This window comes from Saccopteryx leptura, chromosome X (genome assembly GCF_036850995.1).
Source record: "Saccopteryx leptura isolate mSacLep1 chromosome X, mSacLep1_pri_phased_curated, whole genome shotgun sequence".
In the NCBI taxonomy this organism is placed as follows: domain Eukaryota; kingdom Metazoa; phylum Chordata; class Mammalia; order Chiroptera; family Emballonuridae; genus Saccopteryx; species Saccopteryx leptura.
The window spans coordinates 11,977,330-12,003,854 of NC_089516.1; the positions used below are offsets into that span (position 1 = coordinate 11,977,330).

The following is a 26,525-nucleotide window of genomic DNA, read 5'->3' on the forward strand; positions in this document are numbered from 1 at the left end:
GTAAAATGAGATCATAGAAAGAAGAGTATATACCATAGCTAAATGAAACAGGCATAGGAAAATATAGCCAATTGATAACATGTACATGTTTATGTGTGTGAAATTAGAGCTGGTGAAATCATTCTGAGTATTGGCTGACTTTATGGTAATTTAGTCTCATTAATAATATTTTCAAAGGTCCACTAGAAGATCTATAGTCACAGCTGGACCCTAAGTTTGGCATTCAAAGTAAATTTGTACATTTCTTGATCAGGGTCCAAAATATACATCCAGAACTTACATATTGTTTTGTTTAGTTAATGTAATAAAAATGTCTGTTTTCTTCTTTTCCAACAGAATTTGTTGGAATCCTCCCCCAAAAAAGTGAACAAAAGGACCTTTCTGTAAGCCAACAAGGAAATCCTGTTATTTGGAATGTCATTTTGCTTTGACCTACAAAGCCACACTCACCAAGTATCTATATTTTTTAGTGAGGTTTTATATTCTTTATTCTTCTTCAACCTGCAGGTATTAATGCATTTAATCCTTTGTGTTTGCTAGGTATAATTTAGAAACATAGTATTTTAAATATAGCTGTTATGTTATACATGGCTCTATGGTCTATTTCAAATTGTAAGCTGTTGAGTTTCAGGGTCTTCATCAATCTTTCATTTCATACTTAATGTCAACTAAGTTCCCTGCATGATTTTTTTTTTTGTATTTTTCTGAAGCTGGAAACGGAGAGAGACAGTCAGACAGACTCCCGCATGCGCCCGACCGGGATCCACCGGGCACGCCCACCAGGGGGCGACGCTCTGCCCACCAGGGGGCGTCGCTCTGTTGCGACCAGAGCCACTCTAGTGCCTGGGGCAGAGGCCAAGGAGCCATCCCCAGCGCCCAGGCCATCTTTGCTCCAATGGAGCCTTGGCTGCGGGAGGGGAAGAGAGAGACAGAGAGGAAGGAGAGGGGGAGGGGTGGAGAAGCAAATGGGCGCTTCTCCTGTGTGCCCTGGCCAGGAATTGAACCCGGGACTTCTGCACGCCAGGCCGACGCTCTACCACTGAGCCAACCGGCCAGGGCCCCTGCATGATTTTAGGATACAAAGATGACACAACCCCTTCCTTCAGTGAGTGCATAGACTAATGAAAGGAATCGACATTTATAGCAAAATGGTGGGACCTTGACAACATTATATGGAGTGAAATAAGTAAATCAGAAAAAACCAGGAACTGCATTTTTCCATACATAGATGGGACATAAAAGTGAGACCAAGAGACATTGATAAGAGTGTGGTGGTTACGGGGGGAGGGAGGAGAGGGAGAGGGAAGGGGGAGGGGGAGGGGCACAAAGAGAACTAGATAGAGGGTGACAGGACAATCTGACTTTGGGTGATGGGTATGCAACATAATTGAACTTTAAGATAACCTGGACATGTTATCTTTGAATATATGTATCTTGATTTACTGATGTCACCCCATTAAAAATAAATACAATAAAAAAAAAAAAAAGGAATCGAGTATATAAAACAAAAAGTCCCATGAAGTTCTACATATAGGTAATTCCACTAGATAGATATATAGGATAGGGTAGGCTGAGGAGCTCACTTTTTAAATTTATTTTTAAGAGAGAGAGAGAGAGAGAGAGTTAGAGGACAGATAGGGACAGACAGAAAGGGAGAGAGATGAGAAGCATCAATTCTTCGTTGTGGCATCTTAGTTGTTCACTGACTGCTTTCTCATATGTGCCTTGACCGGGGGGCTACAGCAGAGCGAGTGACTCCTTGCTCAAGCCAGCAACCTTGAGCTCAAGCCAATGACCTTTGGGCTCAAGCCAGCAACCATGGGGTCATGTCTGTGACCCCATACTCAAGCCAGATGAGCCCACGCTCAAGCCAGTGACCTTGGGGTTTTGACCCTGGGTCCTCCGCGTCCCAGTTTGATGCTGTATCCACTGTACCACCACCTGGTCAGGCAGGAGCACACTTAATTGATACATTTTGGCAATGGAGGTGAGCACTGTATCCTACAACCCAAGTTTTCAATTATGGATACTCACTCAAAGGCTATGTAGGTTATAAGAGTAACTGACAGAAAAATTGATGAAAGCCCACAACCAACATATGTGATAAACGTCAGAGCCATCATTTGAGCCGCTGGTAAGGATGTTCGAGATAGGTCCTAGAAAATAAAATATTGTTTTCAAGATCAAATATTTTAAAGTAAATAAAAGTCATGATTTATATATTGATTGAGTATCCTAAGTGCCTATCCATATTCATTCAACAAACAAATAAGGTAGCCATAATTATTATCATTAGTTAAAGATAATGAAATTGAGGCCCAGAGAAGCTAAGTAATTTGTCCAAGATCACACAGCTATGAAGCAGAGGAGCCAGGAAACAAATTCAGGTCTGGCTGACTCTAAACCCCATGTATTTTATCAGTGTATTATGGTATGCCGGAGAAGCACTGAGCAAGGAGTCTAAAGCTTTGAATTTGGTTTCTGGGCCTTATATTTCTCAGTTCTATAACTGTAGACAATTACCTAACAAATGAGTCTTAATTCTGATGTCATTAAAATGACAATAACAATAATACCTCATTCTACCTATCTTGCAGGCCTATGGGGGATTTAAATAAGATAACTTATGTCAGTGTGTTTTATAAAAACTTTAAAGTACATTGCAAACTAAACCATTTTTATTACCCATTTTAATCCAAATTCTCCAATCCTCCTATCTATTTAAATGAGTGATGAAATTTAAATGTAAAAATAGAATGGGAAAAAATGTTTCCACATTCAAGTATTATCCTTCAAGTGCATTTGCTTATTAGAAGAGTAATTTCATTGGTCTATAACTCTACCACAATATCATATCTGCTGATCTATCAAAGTCATCCGCAGATTAGACATCATGGTATGATGCCCAGCTACCCCTCAGGTCCAGAATCTACGGCCAGAGAGTGTGGATTGGAGCTCCAGTGGCGCAATCCGTTAGCGCGCGGTACTTATACGGAGAGTGTGGATAGATTACCAGTAGGATGCCGAAGCTTGTAAGGTGGCTACAGGTGCAGATGGTTTCATTTGGCCTCCTGTCCTTGACGGAGCAGCCATCGGGTGACCAACCTCCTCTGCCACCTGTTGGCATTGGGAAGAGTGTCTGTTCCATCAGCAAAGCCCCAACACCAATGACTGTCCTTCCTCCCCTATGCGTCCTCCCCTCACCCACTCAAGATTTTGAAAAAGGATGACCGGAACCTACCATTTCTGCCCAAGTCCCAAAATACGCATCTTACTGTTAAGTCATCCTGCGGTAGAAAGATACATCACAAATAATTAATTTACTGAACTGAAAAAACAAAAGCAATTTAAAAAAAACTATGATATGTTTTTTATTTCAGGATCTCATTCTTAATTTTTAGAAACATTTTATACTGGTCCCTAGAAGCAACTGAGTCTTTATATAGGAGAACACTGCTTAAACTGAGTAATTATGCTTAGGAATCATCTTGAGGCCTTTTTAAAATGCATACTCTGATTCACACGGTCTGGGGTGGGGCCTAAGAGTCTGCTGACCCCACTTTGAGTAGTGAGATCACAGGTGATGGTCATTGTGAACTGAAGTGAGAGATGTTTTCTCTTTGGAGGGGAAAACAGACCTGCGGCCTCAGGTTGAAATGCACTGAAATCCGGCAGTGGATAAGAGCTTGCTTTTGCATTGCTCCGTCTTGGAAACCAGGTGGTCAGTTATTAGGTATGCTAAAACCCAACGGAGTGGCTGTGTGAGTTACACACTGCCCTGAGTTTTAAGGGTCTGCTGGATCTCCTTTTACAGGCCAAGTCTTCCAGATATAGTTTGCACAAGGTGTTTCTTTCTGGTCAATGAACAGCCCAGACAGGCCTCTCCCACCTGGCTTTGGTCGATGTGCTTTAATGTAACCGTCACGTTTCTTGTCAAGTTCTTGACAGTCAGATTCGCAACACTCGATGATATCACGTAGCTGATCAGAGACAGGTTCTCCAGGGAAGGGTCCTAGCAAACCAAAGAATCAACAGGGTGGCAAGGGAAAACCGAATGTTATCAGAGAGTTTTAGAGCTTGAAGGGACCCTAAGGACTATTTAGTCCACATGTTTATTTTACGACCTAGATCAAAAATTGGAGTCAGGGAGTAAAGTGACTTTTTCAAGGACCATAATTAGAAGCAGAGCTTGTTATACTATACAATGCTCTAAATATCAAGTTAAATTTCACAGACTGACACTACAGTACTTTCACGAATCTTAGAGGTAACATAACATTAAGCCATTTAATATATGTGCTGCGAAAGTGAGCACAACATTAAGCCATTTAAGCTGTGTGTCCTTGAGCAAGTTAGTTAACCTCTCTGTGCCTCCATGTCCTCATCTGTAAGATAGAAATAATAGTTTAGTAGTTTCCTTCTCACAGAGTTATTGAGAGGATTAGAGTTAAGATTTCTGAGTGCTCAGTATAGTGCTTGGCATTGGTAAACGTTAAATATCAGTTATTGTTATATATCATCACTAGTATCATTAGGGCCTGTTTAAAAACAAACTGCAGCTTTTCAGAAATTCTTTTGACATATCACAGGCTTAAGATATGTGAAGAAAAAAAGAAGCATAAGTCTCCCACTCCCAAATAAAACCTAAGCCAAAGCAGTTAGCGGCAACTTTACCTGAAACAGGGCGGGTGTTTCAAAAAAGTTGAACTGAACCCTGGAAGCTAGCTCTGTATCATTAGCTGGCAAATTACTCATCAGTGATGAGGGCAGAGAAATAACGCCAATACTATCCTCAGGAGCCTCAGTTTCCAAAGAAACCTGAAAATCAAGTAAAAGATAATAGAAATGTCTGGGGCTAGTAGAATGCAGAGTTATAAAACACAACAACTATTTAAGATGGAGAATCATGTAGGGACATTTATCTGTGGTATCTCTGTAGAATCAGTTCTTGTTTCTCTGATTGCTGCAAAATTTGAGGGGACCTGTGACAGGGAGAGGAGGCCGTGGAGCAGGAAAGAAAACATTTTAAGGATGCACAGAAATAGTCAGAAAGTGCAGGTTATTATATGTCAATTATATCTCAGTAAACGTGGGGGGAGGGGAAGTGCAGGCTAATTGCAGACCCCAGGGAGACCATAGCAGAAACACGCCAACTTGGTGACTTATTAGGGCAAAGTCTTCACAGAACCACATGCACTAAACTTGTCAAGTGAAGATTATAAAATGAAAAGGCAGGACTTGATTTTACTTGGGTGTTTTGAGTCCCCGATCCCTCTGATAGGTGGACAGGCAACAACGCGAAGTAGGATTGACATTCAGTACCACTGTTCACACCAGTGTAATCATAACACTTGTTAAAATATTGGAATAGGCCTGACATGCAGTGGATAAGGCGTCAACCTGGAATGCTGAGGTCACCGGTTCAAAACCCCAGGCTTGCTCGGTCAAGGCACATACCAGAAGCAACTACTACTATGAGTTGATGCCTCCCACTCCTACCCCACTTTCTCTCTCTCCTCTTTCTAAAAATCAATAAATAAAATCTTTTAAAAAATATTGGAAGCCCTGGCCGGTTGGCTCAGTGGTAGAGCGTCGGCCTGGCGTGCAGGAGTCCCGGGTTCGATTCCAGGCCAGGGCACACAGGAGAAGCGCCCATCTGCTTCTCCACCCCTCCCCCTCTCCTTCCTCTCTGTCTCTCTCTTCCCCTCCCGCAGCCAAGGCTCCATTGGAGCAAAGTTGACCCAGGCACTGGGGATGGCTCTATGGCCTCTGCCTCAGGTGCTAGAATGGCTCTGGTTGCAACAGAGCGACGCCCCAGATGGGCAGAGCATTGCCCCCTGGTGGGCATGCCGGGTGGATCCCAGTCGGGCGCATGCAGGAGTCTATCTGACTGCCTCCCCGTTTCCAACTTCAGAAAAATACAAAAAAAATATTGGAATGGGTTTTGGTAAATAGCTGATGTCCCTGCTCTCTCCCAACTACCGAGAACCCTCCACCAGACACTTCCCGCAACTCACACTCCCAGACTTCCATAATCCAGCTGCTAAAGAGTTAATACTGGGTGCAACAAGGACCTCTGAGATCCTGCTCCAGCCAAGACCAATGTCATTTATTTTTTGATTCTGTGGTGCCTCATTGTTGAATATCACCCCTGACTATAAGCAGTAATTGCCTCAATCGTATACTCATATCCATATTCAAGACTCGATCCCGTGATATACAATACAATATATCGTAAGCAAGCAAAGGCTGTTCCCACACTAAATTAAGATGTACCTGAAGATTTGCAGGGTCTTGGGCAGCAAAGGTAGTTGTGTTGAAATTACTGGAATTCACTCTGATCACAGCCAGAGCCAAAGAAGGGGAGGTTAGACTTATGTTCTTGGTTGAAAAATTCAGCTGTAAGCCAATGTCATCCACTACTTTTAACAATCTGTAAAGATAAGTGGCAGTTCAAATTCAGGTCTCCCACTTTTCCCCATTCTAAGCAGAACACAGAGTTGCAACTTAAGTCATTATGAAACTCATTGTGAGAGAAAAATACTTGGTTATAATTAATCATGTAAGAAGCTTCGTAATCACTGTAGGGTCGGTTTGCTAAGTCATACCTTTGGGCCAGAGGAGCCAGCAAGGCGGGTGGAGAACGAAGCAGTTTGCTGACTTTGTGTATCATTTCTTCTGCAAGGTTAGGCTCCAAGCTGCCTAACGACAGAGCTGTCTCCATCTGAGACACTTGGTTCTCAAGATCAGAAACATTGATGCTGCTGGTATGAAGAATTTCTACAAGAGAGAGCCAAATTACTTTCTGAACACATACTGAAAAACTTACCGACAAAGAAACATAGACTCTGTGATCTGGCAAACCCACTCCTAGGTATTTGCCCCAGGAAAATGAAAACATATCTTAAGAAGACTTGTTCATGAATGTTTATAGCGGCCTTTTTCATGACAGTCCCAATCTGGAAACAACCCAAATGTCCATCAGCTGCAGAATGGATAAACAAACTGGTCCATCTACAGTGAGCTATATTATTCAGTAAGAAAGAGAATAAGCTACTGAAACGTGCAACAACATGGATGGATTTCCATTTCTCCAATGTATTACATTAAGTGAGAAATGCCAGACTCAGAAGGCTACATACTGTATAATTACCTTCGTGTGACATTCTGAAAAAACCAAAAGTACAGTGTAGGGAAACAAAACAGCTCAGTGGTGGCCAGGGGCTGGGCATAGTGGACAGGGGGTTGATTGCAGAAGGATACAAAGGATCTCTGGTATCATGATGGTGGTTACAGAACTGGGTGTTCATTCAACCACACAGAACTATACAATTTCCATTCATCCTTAAGAACTGGATGAATTTTACTGGGTGTAAATTATACTTCAAGAAACCCAACTAAAAAAGTGTAAAGCACATCAGTGTATTTAGTGTGTATTCATACAAGCATAAATATACTTGTATTTAATTTCTGTCATGTGTACAAGATTTTTTTTTTCAGAGACAGAGTCAGAGAGAGGGATAGACAGTGACAGACAGACAGTCTGGAGAGATGAGAAGCATCAATCATCAGTTTTTCGTTGCACACTGCGACATCTTAGTTGTTCATTGATTGCTTTCTCATATGTGCCTTGACCGTGGGCCTTCAGCAGACGGAGTAACCCCTTGCTCGAGCCAGCGACCTTGGGTCCAAGCTGGTGAGGTTTGCTCAAACCAGATGAGCCCGCGCTCAAGCTGGTGACCTCGGGGTCTCGAACCTGGGTCCTCTGCATCCCAGTCCGAGGCTCTATCCACTGCACTACCGCCTGGTCAGGCATGTACAAGATTTTATATGGGTGGCTAGGAGTATTTTTTGTGGAAAAGATAATATTATGAAATTCATAGTTTAACTACCAGCTGTACGCCTGATTTTTAATAGTGTTTTTAATTGGGAAACTGATAAAAAAGCTGTCTAACAACAAAAAGGTCTCTTAATTTGATCACTTAACATCATCCTATTTCTTATTTTGCATATTCCTGTCTAATCTTTATCCATGTGTTATGTAAGATACTATTGTAAACATGGTGTGCCAACTAGTATTATTTTCACTTTACTCAAGACTTGAAAAATGGCCACGTTTCTGTCTAGCTGTTGTTATGAATCGCTGTGTAATAGTCATTGTGTTACATGAGTCATTGTGAGAATATCAATGTCTCAGCATTCCTCTCCTGCGGAACCCTTAGGTTCTATCCACCGTTTAGCTACCCGGTAATATCTCAACACATGTATCACTTTGCTTCTGTTGTCTCTTTGCCTGAAACCCAAGTCTTGGGAGCAGAAGCACAGACATAAGAGGCCACCTTGCTGGCCTTTCTGTGTAGCCTGTCAGGTGGAGTCTAAGGGTCAGTGAGGATAGCTTTGGAAAGGTGAGCATTTTAGGCTCAGGCTAATGAACTCAATTTTACCTCATTCTTCATCAGCCATTAAACCTTCTCTTAACTAGGGCCCCAATGATTTTACAATTTGGCCTAAAATGTCCATATTTATTTTGCAAATTACTTAAGAGAGAGCAGTCCAAATTTGAAGAAATATCAAGTCACTTGGCAGAAGTTCTAAATGTCCTGGGGAGCTGGCACTGTGGGACCACTGCCTCAGCTGCCATCTCATGTCACCCAGAATCTGGCTTTGCCTCAAACCACCTTAATTCTCGAGGAAGACCTGCTTCTCACTCACTGAATTGAGACTCTGGAGAGTGCCCAGATATTTTTGTGCTCTCTTCCTTCTCCCCTTTATCCTTACCCTACACCGGCTTTGTTTCTGGGGAGCCTTGGGCAGTTTCCGTGGCATTCTCCTGTACACCATTGTTCTCAGCCAAGTGCGCTTAGTGTGGCTATTTTCATGTTTAAGGAGAGCGCGCTAGGTGCTCTGCTTGGAGGCGCTAACGGGCTCATCCTGTGAAGGCCCGTGCAGCCCCACGCCCAGCCTTCTGAAGGTCTCTCCCTCCTCGGCCGCCTGGGCTCAGTCCCAGCCTGTCTCTCTGGGACTGACTGGTTTGTGAGAACACCGTTGATTTGGTTTTCGTTTTCTTTTCTGTCTAAATGGAGGTACTGTGTTTAACTGTTCAAAAGTTTTGACTTCAGAATGTTGAAGACGGTGACTCAAAAACCTTTTGTAAGAGAAAAAAAAACCCCTATAAAATAAATCATCTAGACAAAATGAGATCTGTGTTTGCCTCAGAGCTATTTCTCCAGTCTTGGCCAAAACACTTACACTCAGCCATATCAGTGTTCTGTGAATGCCTGAAAGAAAGCTCTTGAAATAAGCAGACATCATAAAAAGAAAGGCTGGATGTGAACTTATTACGGATATCTTGATTTGGGAGTCTGGCAGCTGTATTTCAGGTAGTCAGAATGACAACAAACACAGGCACAGCTTGGCTCCTCATATTTACCTGTCCTGTTAGGAGGTGTGCTGGTCGTGATGCCACTCTCAGGGGCAGACGTGGTGGGAGTGGGAAGTGAGGATTGCACAGGTGTCAGGGTGTGGGAAAGATCCGTTTGGGGAGCAGGAGAAGATAGAGTTCCAGACTGGGTGGGCATGTGAATGGTAGGGCTAGAGACTATGGGAGCTGAGGGCTGCAGAGAAGAAACGTGAATCACTCCTGTTGGGCTCTGGGTGATGACGGATGGATGAGCTAGATGCTTAGCTAAAGAGAAGTCACTGGAGACCCGGGAAAGAACAGTGGCCTGAGGAGCAACTGGGATGAAATTGCCGGAAGAAACTGGTGGGCCATGTGGATAACCACCAACAGGACACGTAATTGGATTCTGCAAGTCACTAAAGGAAAGAATCAGAGAGATGCACGTGAGACACAAATGAGCTACAGAGAGGTGAATCTCCCCTGGCAACCATCTGACACCACCCTGAACTCCAGGCTGCACCCCAGACCAATGATATCAGCATCTCTAAGGGTGGGAGGCAGGCATCAGTGTTTTTAACCCCCCCAGATGGTCCCAATATGCAGCCAGGCCTGAGAAGCCCTGCTCTATGGTGTGGGAAGTCCAGGAACCAGCAACACTGGCTTCAGCAGGGAGCCTATTAGAAATGCAGAATCTCAGGCCCTGCCCAGACCTACTGGTTCAGAATCTACATTTTAACAGGTTCTTCAGTGATTGATATTTGCAGTAACATTTGAGACGTGCTGAAATGGAAAGCCTTTATTCATTGTCAAAATTTCAAAATTCTTTAGCCAACATGTCAATTAAAAAAAAATTTTTTTTAAGAAAAGGGTCAGCATGTTTGCTACATACCACTGCAGTTTTTCTAATTCTTCTGGGGAGGAAGGGCAGGGTATTCTGACAGAACAGCAGCACTGTTCTGGAGGAGACAAAAGGAAAGAAAGAAGAAAATGCATGGTCAAGAATAAGTAAAGATAGCAGCTCAGATCCATCAAGTATTACAGTTCTTAAACTGACTGCATTTTAAAGAGCATTTACCTAAAACAGGTGATAAAATAAACTGGATGTCACATATACATAGTGGGTACTCAAAAATAGTGAGTGAATAATTTTGAGAAGATTATATGTACACAATATCAATCACTCTTTAGCAACTCCTAAGAGGAATTCAGAAGTAAACATTTAGATCCCAGCAGCAAGTGATTGAACACTCCAAATAGATCTCTCCTTCTTAACAGGGATTATCATGTTTTCAAATATAGTATACTGAAATTTTATTAAGAAAGCAAGAAAAATCACCTTTTAGAGCTCCTTGAAAACTGCCCAAGGACAAAAGGGTTAAAACAGAAAGTTGTACCGTGCATAAACTTATTAATTATATTTTCAATTTTAAAAAGAACCCATCAAAGCCATATGAAAATGAACATAGCTATAAAGATAGAGAAAACTTACCCATTGGGCGAATCTTTACTCCTTCCAAAGCCACCATTCTGGAACATATGTCCATGGTCTTGTTCAGTTTTATTGTGAATGTACAGTTTAATGTGCTATCAAGAGAAATATATGCAACCAGAATGTTACTAATTGGAAACCTATCTCCATATTTGTAATTGCTTTCTTAAACTTAGAGTGAGGAAGGGAGACAGTGACAATGTTACCCTATAAGCTTGTACACACCCACCTACTATGGTCTGAACTTTATCCAAAAGACTATAGGACAAGAAATTTATAGCGGTTTACATTCACAGAAGCTGCAAACCAGAGACCCTCTGACCACACACAGCTGCTGATTATTTTGCCCGCCATACAATGAACAGGCCGGGGTGAAACTTGGCTACAGAGACAAGCATCTTGACATCTAGAGCCTTACCCTCAGCTGGCTACTTGCCTGGCTTCTGTAGGCATTTGAGTTTCCATATAGGAGCCCTTTCAAATACCAGCCTAGATGAATATCAAGGTCTCTTAAATCCAAAATCTCTCTGGCAGTACAATCTAGATTGTCAGATAACTGGGAATTTAAGACATTCTCTCTGGTTTCTTTGTACTTTATTCTTGGTTTAGATGAAAAATGCTATTATTGCAAAAAAAAAAAAAAAGAGGTATGTGAAATGAACTAAATATATATAAGTGGATAGGGATTTGATATAAAATTTCATGGAAGACTTGCCATCATTTGTACCAATGAGTAGTTTGATGGTCATTTTTTAGGTCATTCGCTTGGCTTAGGCAGCCAGGACATCCAGTAGACACAATTTAAGATACTCTGTGCAAACATCAAAAAAGTGTCGGGCAGCCTGACCAGGCGGTGGCGCAGTGGATAGAGCATCAGACTGGGATGTGGAAGACCCAGGTTCGAGACCCCGAGGTTGCCAGATTGAGCGCGGGCTCATCTGGCTTGAGCAAAAAGCTCACCAGCTTGGGCCCAAGGTCGCTGGCTCGAGCAAGGGGTTACTCGGTCTGCTGAAGGCCCGTGGTCAAGGCACATATGAGAAAGCAATCAATGAACAACTAAGGTGTCGCAATGCGCAACGAAAAACTAATGATTGATACTTCTCATCTCTCTGTTCCTGTCTGTCTGTCCCTGTCTATCCCTCACTCTGACTCTGTCTCTGTAAAAAAAATAAAAATAAAATAAAATTAAAAAAAAAAAGTGTCGGGCAATCTCTGATTCACCTCTGCGTGCACTTTTTAATTTCTCCTTTTCTCTCTCTTTCCAATATTTTTCTTCCCTTTCCTTCTTCTCTCTTGTTCCAAATTGTGTTCTTTCTTCTCTGATTGTCCTTAACTCTGACTGGACCACTAGGAGCCACTTCCTGGTCATGTTGGTGGCCCCTGGGGCTAAGGACATTGATGATCCTTAGCCTCATGGAACCAGAGGCCAGCAGCCCAACACCACCCACCCCGCTGTGCTTCATAAAGAAATGAAAAGATGGTTGTAACAGACTGATGAGTGTTTGGAAGAATAAAAATACATATATCTAAAATGCCATTAATATGTATTTATTTTAGAAGAATGCCTTTGATTTTGCAACCTAAGACTCCTCAATACTTTATTTCTCTTGAGTAAAGAAATAATGAGATTTATAAAAGTATCAAAAATAACTGACCTTTGAGCTTCTGCTGTAGCACACACTATAAAATAAGTCTGAAACAAACAAAAATAGACATGTTACTTTGACAGTTGAAAGTATCAGACAAGACAACCCTGGACTAATCACAGCATCATTGACTCTTAGAGCCACAAGAACCCCTAGGGATTGTCCATTCCCATTCCTACCAGATTCCTGACATGAGCAAAGCTGTTCAGACTGTATAGGTTCTGTTTATAAACCTCTAGTGTCAGGGAGCTCACTATCACATCAAAGTGGTCATTCTCCTGGGGCTCTTGTTTTAAGAAACTTTGGGTTTTTACGTGAGAGAAAATCCACCTCCTTGTAATGTCCATCCATTGTGCCTAGTTTTAATTTTTGGAGGAATAGAACCAATCCATTCACTCTTTTACATGACTGACTTGGGGAAATTTGAACATATATCTCCCTGGGAATGCAGAGCCCCATGCCTTCCCTCAAACAACAATTATAAACAAGGTACAGGGTGTATACGATTACCTCACTTAGGGTTTGCAGGGTTTTGTTGAGGTCTGTTCGTCTGTTAACAAAGTGAGAAATTGACATGAAGGAGACCATTGGTGGTGTTAAATTCTAAACAAATATATTTTTAACAAATACATCAAGCATATATTTATTGCTTGCAGTGTTCACTTTGAAGAAACACTGGGTAATTATAGAGATTCCTATGTGGGAAAAAGAAATTATTTATATGACGAGAAACTAACCAGACAGAGGCTGTATTGGTAATAGCCAATAATTGCAAGATAGAAATTATGGTTGAACAATTTTATTACTTATCAGGCTACTGAAACTTCCAGGCAGCTTCTGGCAGAGGGCCAGAGGAAGAGCTGGCTGGCTGAGGGAAAGTTTCTGAGACGTGCCAGCCACTCAGCCTGCAGACCCTGGGCCTTTGATTCCCTCACGCCCTCTCCAGCTGCCCCTGCCTGCCCCTCCTCACAACTCCTCCTTCGGAATTTCCCTCACTCCTCTCCTCCAATCACTCTCCAACAACACTTGTATTTCTCCAATCCGGGAGAGTTTCATGTGAGGTTAAGATGAAATAAATCCAGTTTAAAAATCCACTTTAATGCAGTGCTTCTCAAGCTGGGGTGACTCTGCCCCCCAGGAGACATCTGGCACTAGCTAGAGACATCTTTTTCTTGTCGCAATTGGGGGTGAGATGCTACTGGCATCTAGTGAGTGGAGACCATGGATCTGTTACACATCCTACAATGTACAGGACAACCCCACGTAACAAAGAACTCAGTCCCAAAATGTCAACAGTGCTCCAGTCGAGAAACCCTGCTCCAAGGAATGGGCAGTAGTTATGGGTGGCTGCAAGGAGGGTCTGGAGGGAAGAAGGGGAGGATGGTGACGATAGTAGTCAGCTTTTTGAGCTTACAGAAGCTACTCCGGAACTGCTCAGAGGCTACCTTCTTTCTGGGGCGGGGGGGGGGGGGGGTGCGTGGGTGGGTGGGTTCCCGGGGGATGCGTGGGTGGGTGGGTTCCCAGGCCACTTCAGTTGTGTTCCTTCTGCTCTATATTCAGATACTTAGAACATCCCTTGGTACCTTGTATATGTCACCTTCATCATAGGGATCATACTGTTACTATGTCATAATTTCTTCTCATCCTGCATCTTTCCTACCAGACTCCAGACTCCCTGTTCTCAAAACGGCCTCATGCTGCAGGCACCAGGGGAGCATTCAAAATGCTCATGCCTGTGTCGCAGTCCCCAAATACTGATTTAATTGGTATGGAGTGTGCTTGGGTATCAGTGGGTTTTTTGTTGTTGTTTTGTTTTGTTTGTGCTTGGGTATCAGTGTTTTTTAAATTGATTTCAGAGTGAGAGGAAGGTAGAAGAGGGGAGAAACGTTGGTCTGTTTCTGTGTGTATCCTGGCTGGGGATCGAACCGAGCAACCTCTGCATATCAGGATGATGTTCCAGCCAACTGAGCTATATGGCCAGAGCTGGGTATCAGTGTTTTTTAAAAGCTCCTCAAATGATTTTAATATGAAGCCTAGTTTTCATTTCAGGGAGTTGAGTTTATTCCTACTTGTATCCCCAGCACATAGTTAAGGTGTTCAACAAATACTTGGTGGCTTTAAATGAACTCATCTCTATTTCAAATCTAGTACTTGAGATGAATTACGAGTATGCTAAGTTATATTCTGTTTGTAAATTTGTGAGTTTGAAAAATGTTTCCTATCACTATTATTGCCCATCTAAAGTTTAAAATCCTTGGACATTATTTCACATATATGCTTTGAATAGTTAGAAAAGCTAGATTTCCATCAAGAGTTAAGAAAAAATAGGCATATAAAGGACACGAACAACACCCTAGCCCATCCCAGTTCTCACTATAACTTTTTGTTACTATAAACTCAGAAGAGCCCTAGGGATGTTTGCTATCCACCAGAGGGATTCATGCATGTGGTTCCTCTCCACCTAGGCATTGCTGAGTCACCAGAAGGGGCCGGGTTAAAATGCCAATTAAAGGGTGAAGCTTAAAGAGTAGGTTTTTTTTATTCGCTTTGACCTGGGAAATGTTTTTCTCCTTGTTGTCATCACAGATAAATCCCCAAAGCTTTTGAATTTGGTTGAAAGTTTACAGAAACTTCGTGTGAGAGGTAGTAGCAAGGTTGAGAGTAGATGAAGTTCATCTCCCATGCGGCTGCTCTGCCGTGAGGGCAAAGACACGAAGTTTCCCCTGCCAGTGGACGGGGGAAGACTGTTCTGGCCTGGACCAACCGGCTGGCCCACATTTTGACCTACTGTCTAACTGGAAGAATATATTTGTAAACTGAGCTCTACTTAACAAAGACCCCTTTCTGACTTGTGAATCACTAATGCTTCATGAAAACATGAACAAATGGTATACATGAAGTCTTACCTTGAGCTCTTCTTTCAATCTTGCTGGCTACCAAATCATACTACTCAAATACCAAATACTCAAATGGCGGTAATTTCATAGCATCAAAGAGAACAGCCTCACAGGGCTATTAATTGGTGAAAGGTGATTATGGTTATAGTTTGCAAAGAACTCAAGAACCAATTCTCTGTAACCCTTAGGTCTCTTTCCTATTCTCAGTTTCAAAAGCAAGATAACTCAATAAGTATCTTTCTATAATTTATGTCTTAAGTTTTGAATGAAACAGCAGACTACTTACTTCAATTCACTTAGAGACAGGACTCCAGTTAAGGTGTCATTAGCCTTATTTTGATTCTGTTAGAAACACAAATCATTAAGAATACAACAATACCGCTTTTTTTTTTCCTTTTTTACAGGGACAGAGAGAGAGTCAGAGACAGGGACAGACAGAAAGGAACGAAGAGAGATGAGAAGCATCAATTATCAGTTTTTCATTGTGACACCTTAGTTGTTCATTGATTGCTTTCTCATATGTGCCTTGACCGCAGGCCTTCAGCAGACCGAGTAACCCCTTGCTTGAGCCAGCGACCTTGGGTTCAAGCTGGTGAGCTTTGTTTTTTCTCAAGCCAGATGAGCCCGCGCTCAAGCTGGCGACCTCGGGGTCTCGAACCTGGGTCCTCCGCATCCCAGTCCAACGCTCTATCTACTGTGCCACCACCTGGTCAGGCAAAATATCGCTTTTTTAATACTCTAACAAGAAGATGTTCTTTAGTTTTGTTGACCACCCAAAGAACTACACCCTAAAGACTGACTGCATGGACTATTTGCTACCTAGCAAATGATCAAATCCATGTAGACTGAGCCAGCTTTTGTTTTCTTTTAAAAATATTCTGAATCAGTAAGTGTGATGCACTAATTTCTTTTTTGTTATTCCATTCTGCCTTTGGTTATTCCTCTACATGAAAGGTCCCAGATCTAAGTAAAAGATTCCAATGTAAAAAAGGAAACTTGATAGCAGTCATCACTATATTTGTAGAACCTAATTCAATTCCTGGCACATAGTAAGTCCTCAGGAAATATTCATCAATAAACAAACCATGTGCAGCTGGAAAGGCTGATACGACTGTCACAGTCCCCATAGGACAAACAGGATCAGTTTTAGAACACTATTCTTAGATTCAATATATGTTATATTTCTTCTTGTTAGGAGTTTCTAATATAACTTTACATTTCAACATTTAGCAGCAAACCTAGTGAAAACTATAATTATTAACAAAATACCATGATTATTATGAAGTCAAGCCCTCTTAGCAAAGCTAGGGATTCAATAACCAAATTTATTTATATTTGGTCATAAAAGTAAATAAATATATCAAATATCATTCATCTCAGACTTAAACAAATCTTTAAATACACATGAATTCATTTTTTAAGATTGTAGTAAGAAAAATCTTTAAAACCTACCTGGGTAACATTGCTTTCTTCGTCATATTGAAATATTATCTCACCTCTAAAAAATGCTAAAAATAAATTTTTAAAAAGAAAATTGAGACTTGCATCCTTAGAGCTGAGGATTAATATAACAGAAAAATATTATCAAATTACTTTATGAACAAATTTTCATCAAATTCTTTGCTGTTATTCACATTTACTCTCTTTTCTACCAGAAAGTGACTCAATATAATTTTCAGAAAACATGAACTATAAATTTTATGTAGGAACACAGAAAGAGGGAACACTTGTTCCCTTGTCATGAAATTTTATCCTGGCCTGCCAAATCCCAGTGCCCAGGGTGTCCTGGGTGGTCCGAAGGCGCTCTCAATGGTGCATAAAACCACTGGCTACCTGCCTGGCCATGCCCCCGTGTGCTGCCTTCCAAGAGATCCGTCATGTCGCTGCCCACGTCCCCAGAGTCGCTGCCTCTGTCACCTCTGCCCCAGACCCAGTTCTCTCCAGTTGCAGAGCCCTGGGAATGCCACGTGGGCACCGGGGTGCACAGACACGGGCAGCCGCGCCAGAGTGCACTGCACGGCCATGGTGCTGGGCTCCACTGGGCTGCTGTGGGCTGTGCTGGGCACTGTCATGATCATAGTGGTTCCCTCCACCATCAAGCAGCAGCTTCACACAAAGATGCACATCGACCCCAGTAGCCTGTCCTTTGGCATATGGAAGGAGATCCCTGTCCCCTTCTACCTCTCCATCTACTTCTCTGACATTGTCAACCCCAACAAGGTACTCCAGGGCAAGAAGCTAAAGGTGCGGGAGTATGGGCCCTATGGATACAGGGAGTTCTAGCACAAGAGTACCGTTTATCACTTTCAATGACAATGACATGGTGTCTTTCCTCAAGTACTGTAACTTCCAATTCCAGCGACAAGTCCAGAGGCTTGGGGCAAGGTTACATCATCATGCCCAATATCCTGGTCCCGAGTGCAGCAGTGATGACGGAGAAGAAGCCTCTGGGCCTGGAGACTTCATGACCTTGGTGGTCACCACCCTTGGCGAATGTGCCTCATGAACCCCACTGTGGGTGAGATCGTAGGGCTATGATGACCCCTGGTTCTTCCCAGATGTTCCCCTTTAAAGGGCAAGTTGGAATTATTTGCTGAGCTCAACAACTCCAACTCTGGGCTCTTCACTGTGTTCATGGGGATCAAAAACTTCAGCCGGATCCACCTCGTGGACAAATGGCATGGGCTCAGCAAGGTCAACTTCTGGCACTCGGATCAGTGCAACATGATTAACGGGACTTCGGGGCAGATGTGGGTGCCATTTATGGCTCCTGAGTCATTGCTGGAACTCTACAGTTCCGAGGCCTACAGTCCATGGAGGCATCCCACCTTTTGCTTCAAGGTCCCCAATACGTAATTTGCCAATGGGTCCAGCTACCCCACAGAGACTTCTGCCTGTGCCTGGAATCCAGAACATCAGCACCTGCACGTTCAGTGCAGCCCTGCTTTTCTCCCGTCCTCACTTCCACAACACTGACCCCGTCCTGAGTGGCAGTGCTCAGCCTCCACCCCCACAGGAAAGGTCATTCCGTTTCTGGACATCTACCCAGTCACAGGAGTCCCCATGAACTGCTCTGTGAAGTTGCAGTGCAGCCTCTACATCAAGGCAGTCTAAGGCATCAGACAAACCAGAAAGATCCAGCCATGGCCCTGCTGCCGATGTGGTCTGAGGAGGAGAAATGCTATTTATTTTGGAGTAGCAGTAAAAAGGGCTCAAAGGATAAGGAGGCCATGCAGGCCTATTCTGAATGCCTGATGATGTCAGCTCCCAAGGGGACTGTTTTGCGAGAAGCCAGACTGTAGGGTCCCAGGGATGCCAAGAGCCAGCTTAGCCCAGCCACTCAGCCAGACCGGCTCCCCTGCCCCTACACCCGGCTTCTTCAGGCCTCTCTCAGCACACAGCCTGCCGCTCCCAAAGTCTGAGCCTCCCCGTTGCCACACACACGTGTCTGCACACTGCACAATCCCCAACATGTGTATGCAGACGCATGCGCAGGTGTGTACAGACATACTCAGGGTTGGGGATGCTGCTGAGGGAACTCAAAGAGAGGCTCACCAGCAGGGACTGTTCCAGGACCTTCTCTCCAAGGCACCCACTGGCCCTGTGGGCACTAGGTCCTCTCCCTGGGGTGAGCCCGTTCAGCCAATGGGTCACTTCTCCCCAGCTGCTCTCACCAGTCTGGAAATACTGCAGCCCCCCCTCCCCCATTGGTGGCTCAACTAGCAGGACAGGGCTTTTACTCCAAGGGGCCAGCCACTGTCCTGAAACCCAGCCCAGGAGTGCAGACTTCTTTTGCCAAAGCCAGGTGGGCAGGGGGCCATGACCCCAGAGCTTTGGCCTCTCTGCACCAATCTGGGCTGGGGGTACAGCCCCTTCACACAGGCCTCAGAATCTGGCATGAGGGACAGATGTCCCATACAGCTGCCCCGACTGTCTCCTCATCCCCCACAGGTCTTTGATCTCCCTGAAGTCTACACAGGCACCTGATTTGGGTGTCTGGGGCCCCTTCCCTCCAGCGAAACTGACATCATCCGGTATACTGAGCCAGCCACTCCCTGGCTGCGGTGGCAGGAGGCTCTGCCCTGAGCTGCCCTCCATGAGAACCCTCATCTTTTAGCTGCCAGGCCGGAGGCGGAGAGGTCTGGGCCCTGTCAGCCTGGGTGTCTGGTCAGGGGGGAGACCTCTCTACCTGCACTTTCTGATCTCTGGGGCAAGCCTCTGTCTCTTTTCTACTGGAAGAAAAAATAAGTTTTGTTATCTTTTAAGAATAATTCACTATTGAAGTAATAAATATTTTTAAAAAGTGGATGAAAAAAAGAAAATTTATCCCTACATGCTTCTCCTCAGAACTTTGTTTCCTTTATAGATGCTAACTGGGGGATAGGTGGCTCTAAGGTTAATGTTTAAGAAAATCTCCTGAGACTGTTGTAGTTGCAGGTACATAGATAAGGGGCGGAGGGGAAAGTGTTTCTCAGAAGCTTAGCAGCCTTATGGAGGTCCATTCATTCTTTGCTGGTCTCTGTTTTTCTCTTTTTAAAAACACAGCTACCAAATTATCTTTCCCAGAAACAAAGCTGAGATTTGGCTTTGAAACTTGAATTGATCGCAGGGCAAGTCCTTTCTTCAGTTGAACAACTCATTGGGATATTCATCCCAGAAATGCCAGAAAACTCTGTTCTTAAAATGCTCACTTTGAGTAACATTGAAGGCAGTTTCAGTCAACCTATTTCTTGCAGGGTATATTTGGAGGAGCTCTGACTCTATCTGAAAACAAATACAGTTGAGACCTCTTAACAGAAGAAGTACATTGTGTGTAATTCATGGTCTAGAGACAAAAAACTGGCCTCTTGAGCAAAAGGACACAGATATCATATATATAAACTAGAGCAGGGATCATCCAACTTTTTTTGTGAAATATCAGACAGGTAGTAAATAGCTGAGGTTTTTGTGGGTCATATGGTCTCTGTTGAAATTACTGTATTCACCTTGCACTGTAGTGCAAAAGCAGCCGTAGACAATATATAAATGATTAGGTGTGGCTGTGTTCCAATAAAATTTTACGTACAAAAATAGGTAGTGAGATATATCTGAACTATGGGTAGTAGTTTCCCAACTCAAGAGCTAGAGGGTTAGAGGCCTCCTCAGCTTATCTTTTATCACACTCCAAAATACAACTGATTCCCATAGCCCAGTTCCCAATGGGCTACCGCCCCTTAAAACAGCCAACAAAGCCTCCGGACCAGAGATGAACATGATTTATCTATTTCAGCAACTTTCCTACTGAGAACTTCAACTCTGCATGTTGATACTGAAATTTCAGTTAATACAGTACATAAGCATTAGAAGTAAAGATTCTTGATATATGCATAGAATTACTTATCTATTTTAAAAACTGATTTAGTGTATGTGCACATGTCGACACCTAAAATTTCTTTCCCTCACCTCTCTATTCTCCAAGTTCATCCACCAGTCTTGTTGAGGGCATAGTTTCATAAATGTGCTGAGAGCACAGTGGTAGCAGAGCAACCAGGAAGCCACCACTTTTTAACTGGGAAGCTACTACCTTCTGACCATAAGCCTAACTGTAGCTGGTCAGCTCGCAGTTTCTTCACTAGCCTCCATTTCCCTTAATGAACCCAGATTGGAACCTGCAAGAAGTGAAGGTTTCTAGTTTCTGGCAGGATATCGTGGGATTTCTGGTGCCAAAAGAGTTGGTCCCCTGATGAGGTTGTTTTCAACAGACACTAAAACAAATGGTCAATTCAGTCACTTAATTAGGGAAAACATTACTCCAACCAGCTTTCTGACATCTGTTATTCAAGATGACCAGTTTTTTTTTTGACTAAATGTTCAATTTTCAAACAGTTATCAAACATCATGTAGACACAACACTAAAGTAGACATTAGTCACCAGTCCAAACATAGATGAAGCACTAAAATAATGAAATTATGGAGAATTCAGTAAAGAGAGGAGCGAGAGAAGAAGGGAATAATTACACAATGTATGAAGTTGAAATGTATTCAATGAAGTTTTTTTTTGTCTTGAATCAAAACCAGATAGGATTGTCCTACTATATTCTACCTGGAACATACTGTCAGTAGAAAGCTCATATAAGCAAACTCACACTCATGCAAATAGGAAGTGTTTGTTTGTGAAACATTCCTTTAACAGAAAGTTTTCTCGTTTTCTAAACCATCCCAAATTAACTTGTTTTACTTGCAATTGTTTCTTGTGTTTTTCTTCTTTTTTACATTTTCAAATGCACACTAGTTCCATTTACTGAATGCTCCTGTGTTTTTCAAACAAATTATTAAACTGTGAAAGGGAACAGAATAAAAGGAAAATGTTCCCCTTGTGAATGTTTCTTGTTATATAAATGGAGACACACTAAGACTTTATTATAACATATTTTGTTACCTTCCTCTTCTTTCTTCCCCTGATCCAGTTCTGACTTGCCACACCATGTTTTTCTGTTTTTCGCATCAGCTTTCATTGCTTTCAACAAGGAAGGGAGCCCAGAAAGCCAAGCCAATGTGAGAAAAGTGGTTGTTTCATTCCTTTTGGCCCATGGCAGGAGGGAAAATATTCTCATTTCAAAAATAGCATGTTCTCAAGAGATTTCCATCTCAGTTTTTAAAAATAGTGAGCAATCTTAGCTAGAGATGGCAAAATACACTATGAGTACTACTGGAATTAGCACCCAATTAACTAGGTGTATGTGAGGTTTTCAACATTCTAGAAGAGTGGTTTGCTTTATTTTTTAGCAAAAGACAATATCCTGTTTCTAAGCTATAATAACACTTAAGGTCCTATGGAAAAGCTTGAGGAATTTGTATACAAGAAGTGGCTTTCAGTAAGTAAGTTAATTATTAATTATGTTCATGAATCAACTCTAAATGTATTGGTTATGGATTTAAAGCTATGGTGAAAAATATTTGATGTAGAGCTTCATGTTCTCTAATTAAAGAAGTGAATCCATCATTTCACTAGGCAATGGGAAGATAGTTTTAACCAGATCTAAAATTTTCTTTTGTTTTCACTTGGACTCATAGTAACCAGGTGGTATGAAAAGATACAGATCAAAGGGGCATACATCATGCACACAACAGGAGAAAAACAAACCACTTCTCTCTATGAAGCTAATTTATCTGGTAACATATAATGTACACAAGAACTAACCTGAGTCATTGCAAATAGATGACAAATTGCAGATATTGCTCTGGGTTTTGACTCCTGCAAAGAAAACACAACTTAGCGGGTTAAGCATGCCAACACCTTTACTTGTATACTACATTGTCAAGAGAATTAATAAATTTAGGCATCAAATGTGGACAAAAATATTATAAGTTGGATGGAACTGACTGGATGAATTCCACAGAGACTAAATGAATAAGAGTTTTCATTTCTTAGTTGGTCAGCTATGGAACTTGATTCTTTACTATTCTTTAGTATATCAGTACCTAATCCCCTACTCCTACCTAAAATTTCTTGTCCCATTCCCAGTTAATTCTTCTCTTGTCCAATTCAAACAGAACAGTATGAATACAAATCGAGCATAGAGACTTTAAATGAAATAGCCCCTATTAGATTCTCTTTTCTTCCTGGGTAGGAGATGAACACTCTGCTGGCCTCCGCTCCTTATGCAAGTGTTTGTATGAAATAACATCAATGACAAAACTACAAAATTCAAAAAATATTTGCTGAGCACCTACCAAGGTCTACAGACTGCAAGTTTCCAAATACAGATCCTTGCCTTCAACAAGCTTGCAATCTAATACTAACCATTAAAAAAAAAGTTATAGTGAGGGCAAACCATTAAAAATGATACTAACCATTAAAAAAAAGTTATAGTGAGGGCAAAATGGAGTGATGGCCAGGGCAACAGCCCACACAGGCACACACAGGAGGCAGAGATGAATGGAAGATGAACTAAGCCACATTAGAACAAAAAACTTCATGCATATTCATCGAAGAAACACTTCACCAAAGGTGAAAGAAGTCCATCTCTTCTTCCATTTGAAAAGAGTTCAAAATTTACTACTCTAAGAATCTTTCCTTCATTGATTGTATCATTCTGGTGGAGTATAAGACATCTGTAGTAAATGTGAGGGGCAAATGCTAACAATGTACTAAGCAAACTGCCAAGGGGGAAGGGTTGTTATATTAGAGGATATTTTTGTATCCTTGTTAGGTCTGGTTTGGTTGAAATTATGTACACAATGCCTGACTGCTATTATATTTCCTTTGCTCTTTATGAGTGCTTAATTCTTTCCAAGAGAATTGGTATAGACAGAAACTAAAATTATGATTTGAGTTAGTGTGTATGATATGGTTTCTGCCAGAACAATTTAGTTGATATTTGGTGTATAGGCATCGTGGTTCAGCTAAGTTTTGATTCTGTGAGCAAACTGACTTTAGGTGCTCAAGTTACCTGACACGTAGATTCTATATTGTTCCACAGCAATGTTACTCACATCAAAAGAGAAAGATTTCATTTTAAATATACTTGCTAATGGATATAACTCAGTAGAAATATACATTATGCAATTATACAGTATAGAGAAGGTGGGTGCTTAAATGGTCTATTGCTTACTAAGATTTTCATTATATCACATCTTATCTTTCTCTAAATTTTAGTGGCACCTTCATTTCCAGCGATGTGTGTCTTTTGCTGCTTATTCATATTGAGAATTTTCTTTCCTATTGCTAGGGCTTTTATGCTGTAATTTCCCCTAAGTATGTGGCCACAGGTTGTCCTTTAAATCATGAGTGAGAAAATTTTCTCTGTAAAGGGTCAAATAGTAAATATTTTTGGCTTTGTGGGCTGTATAATCCCCGTTGCAGCTACTCAACTCTACCATTCATTGTAGCGGAAAAGTAGCCATAAACAACATGTATAAAAAGAAAATAGTCACGGCACTTTTCCAATAAAACTTTATTTACAAAAAAAGGTGGATTTGGCCTGCCTGTAAGCAATAGTTTGCAGACCTCTGCTTTAAATAAACCAGAAACCTCTGTTAAGCATATCATTAGCCCTAGTCTTGTAGTAGATACATAAAAGTACATCCTTTTTTTAAAGAGGTTGAGGTTCACTTCTTTAAGAATCTTTCCTTCATTAACCCTTCTATCTCCCATGCTTCTTAACCATGTCAGAAACACTTGTGTAACCATTGTCTTTATCTGCATACAGCACATTCGTGTTAATTATCTGTTTGTTTGCCTTGTTTCTCCCCATGGACTAGAAGATTCTTGAAGGTGGGCATTGTGTTTAATCATTGTTATTATAGCCCCAAACACTTAATACAACTTCAGGTACCAGTGTATAAACATCTATTCATTAAGAACAGATTTCATTTTTAAAAAGTAAGGAAAAAGAGAAAGAAAACATTAACATCAGCCATTTGTTTAATTTTACTTTATAAAAAAGAAAGTCTTGATATTGATAAGTCATACCTGATGCATTGAAGGGTTTTACTATAGTGATTTTAGTTTTTTCTGCAAAGAAGCAATTTAAACATTAGAGCAGAATTGCTTGTTTTGAAAAATCAATTTGCCATGAGTATCATTTTAGTAAAGTGTTAAGAAAATCATGCTGTTGATACTTTTAAAACACTATTGGTCATCTCCAGAATGAAGGGAAATTGCATACACAGATCAAATAGCATTGTCACAAGGTGGATCTGGGATTTAAATTCCCATATTTACCCAGTTAGATCACACCTAATATACACCCCACTGCTTGTGTAATTTTACTGCAATTTCCATGCTCTGCTGCTGCCGGACACATTAATGCAGACTTATACTTCATATATGTAGAATTAAGGCACTATTAGGGCCTTCAGGTGATAGGTTGTAAAGATCAGGTGATTCGGAATAAAAATGCGTGGAAACAGTAAACACAGAATCTAAAACAATGCTACTGTACTCTACAATCAAGAAAGTGTTCTGGTATTTCCTCTAGGAGTTAATATAATACTATTCCCATTGTATTGATAGATAAAATTATTCTCAGAGAGGTTGATACTATCCAACTACAGTCATACAACAAACTCACAGCAGAATCAGGACAGAACTGTTCCGAGTCAATGATACAGGTAAATATTAACACACTCTAAAAAAGCAAACCTTAGAATATCTTCCCAACACATTTTGGGAACAGAGCCCAAGCTTCACTTCCCAGACAATGGAGAACCAGGTTGAGAAATCCTGGCTGTAAGGACGGCCAATTAGAAGAGGCTGTGTTCAGAGCACAGATTTGCAAACAAGTTCTGTCTCCTAGGGTGAGTGGCAAATTCTGAGGAAAACACAAAGCTCAGATCTTGAAGAAGCACTTAAAAATGTGATGTTATACTGACAGTTTCAGAAACTACATTTGTATATGTATTTGATGAGTTGCCATTTCAATATGTGACTGACCCATGGGCAATGATAGGGGGTATAGAGGCTGATAGCATTTTGTATTATGAAGAATCATTTAAACACATTATTTTGTTTGCTCTGATACTTTTCAGAATAAACAAGATACACTGTGAAATGAATTTCTAGTTCTAAGAACAAAAGTGCTTAAGGGGAAAATTTTCACCCTCACTAATAATCAAAAGCACAAAATAGAACCTAAGGAGTTGATAGAAAAATTAATAATATATAATATAGACTCAGCTCTCAGCAAAGGTACAGTAACACAGACATTCTTATCCACTATCGGCAGGAATGTTGCTGAGTACAACCTTTCTAGAAGATAATTGCGTAGTAGGTATCAAGGACCTTAAACTAGCATAATGCTGACCCATTAAATCCAATCTTTGGAATGCATCCTATGGAAATCAGGGATGAATGTAAAGATGCTGACATAAGGATATTTATTGCAACAATTTCTATTAAAAAAGTAGAAACAAATCTAATGGTCAGCATATAATATGCAATGAAATATTATCAAGTCATTAGTAGTAAGGGACACTAGAAAATACTGGTAACTTAATATGAAGTCACAAAGGGCAAGATGTAACAGTCTACGTAAACTATGACAGTGTATATGTACATTTGATACTGAATGGAAGTATACCAGATTAAGTAATTGTTTTAGGAAAGTAAT

At 41.5% G+C, this 26,525-nt stretch overlaps 1 protein-coding gene and 1 pseudogene across 1 annotated transcript in view; one reads left to right on the forward strand and one right to left on the reverse strand.

Moving 5' to 3' along the window:
• Positions 1-26,525, reverse strand: part of ADGRG2 (adhesion G protein-coupled receptor G2) — a 92,743-nt gene that overhangs the window by 19,271 nt on the left and 46,947 nt on the right. The window contains exons 7-22 of the mRNA XM_066356889.1: positions 24,887-24,928; positions 22,613-22,666; positions 16,885-16,940; positions 15,719-15,774; positions 13,046-13,085; positions 12,545-12,582; positions 10,890-10,984; positions 10,290-10,356; positions 9,431-9,816; positions 6,609-6,780; positions 6,277-6,433; positions 4,675-4,818; positions 3,890-4,012; positions 3,242-3,287; positions 3,014-3,117; positions 2,035-2,156 (exon numbers count right to left, since the gene is read on the reverse strand). Coding sequence (XP_066212986.1) covers positions 2,035-2,156; positions 3,014-3,117; positions 3,242-3,287; positions 3,890-4,012; positions 4,675-4,818; positions 6,277-6,433; positions 6,609-6,780; positions 9,431-9,816; positions 10,290-10,356; positions 10,890-10,984; positions 12,545-12,582; positions 13,046-13,085; positions 15,719-15,774; positions 16,885-16,940; positions 22,613-22,666; positions 24,887-24,928 — 1,702 coding nt within the window. The remainder of the gene's footprint in view (positions 1-2,034; positions 2,157-3,013; positions 3,118-3,241; positions 3,288-3,889; positions 4,013-4,674; positions 4,819-6,276; positions 6,434-6,608; positions 6,781-9,430; positions 9,817-10,289; positions 10,357-10,889; positions 10,985-12,544; positions 12,583-13,045; positions 13,086-15,718; positions 15,775-16,884; positions 16,941-22,612; positions 22,667-24,886; positions 24,929-26,525) is intronic.
• On the forward strand, positions 17,173-18,805 carry LOC136385940 (scavenger receptor class B member 1 pseudogene; annotated as a pseudogene).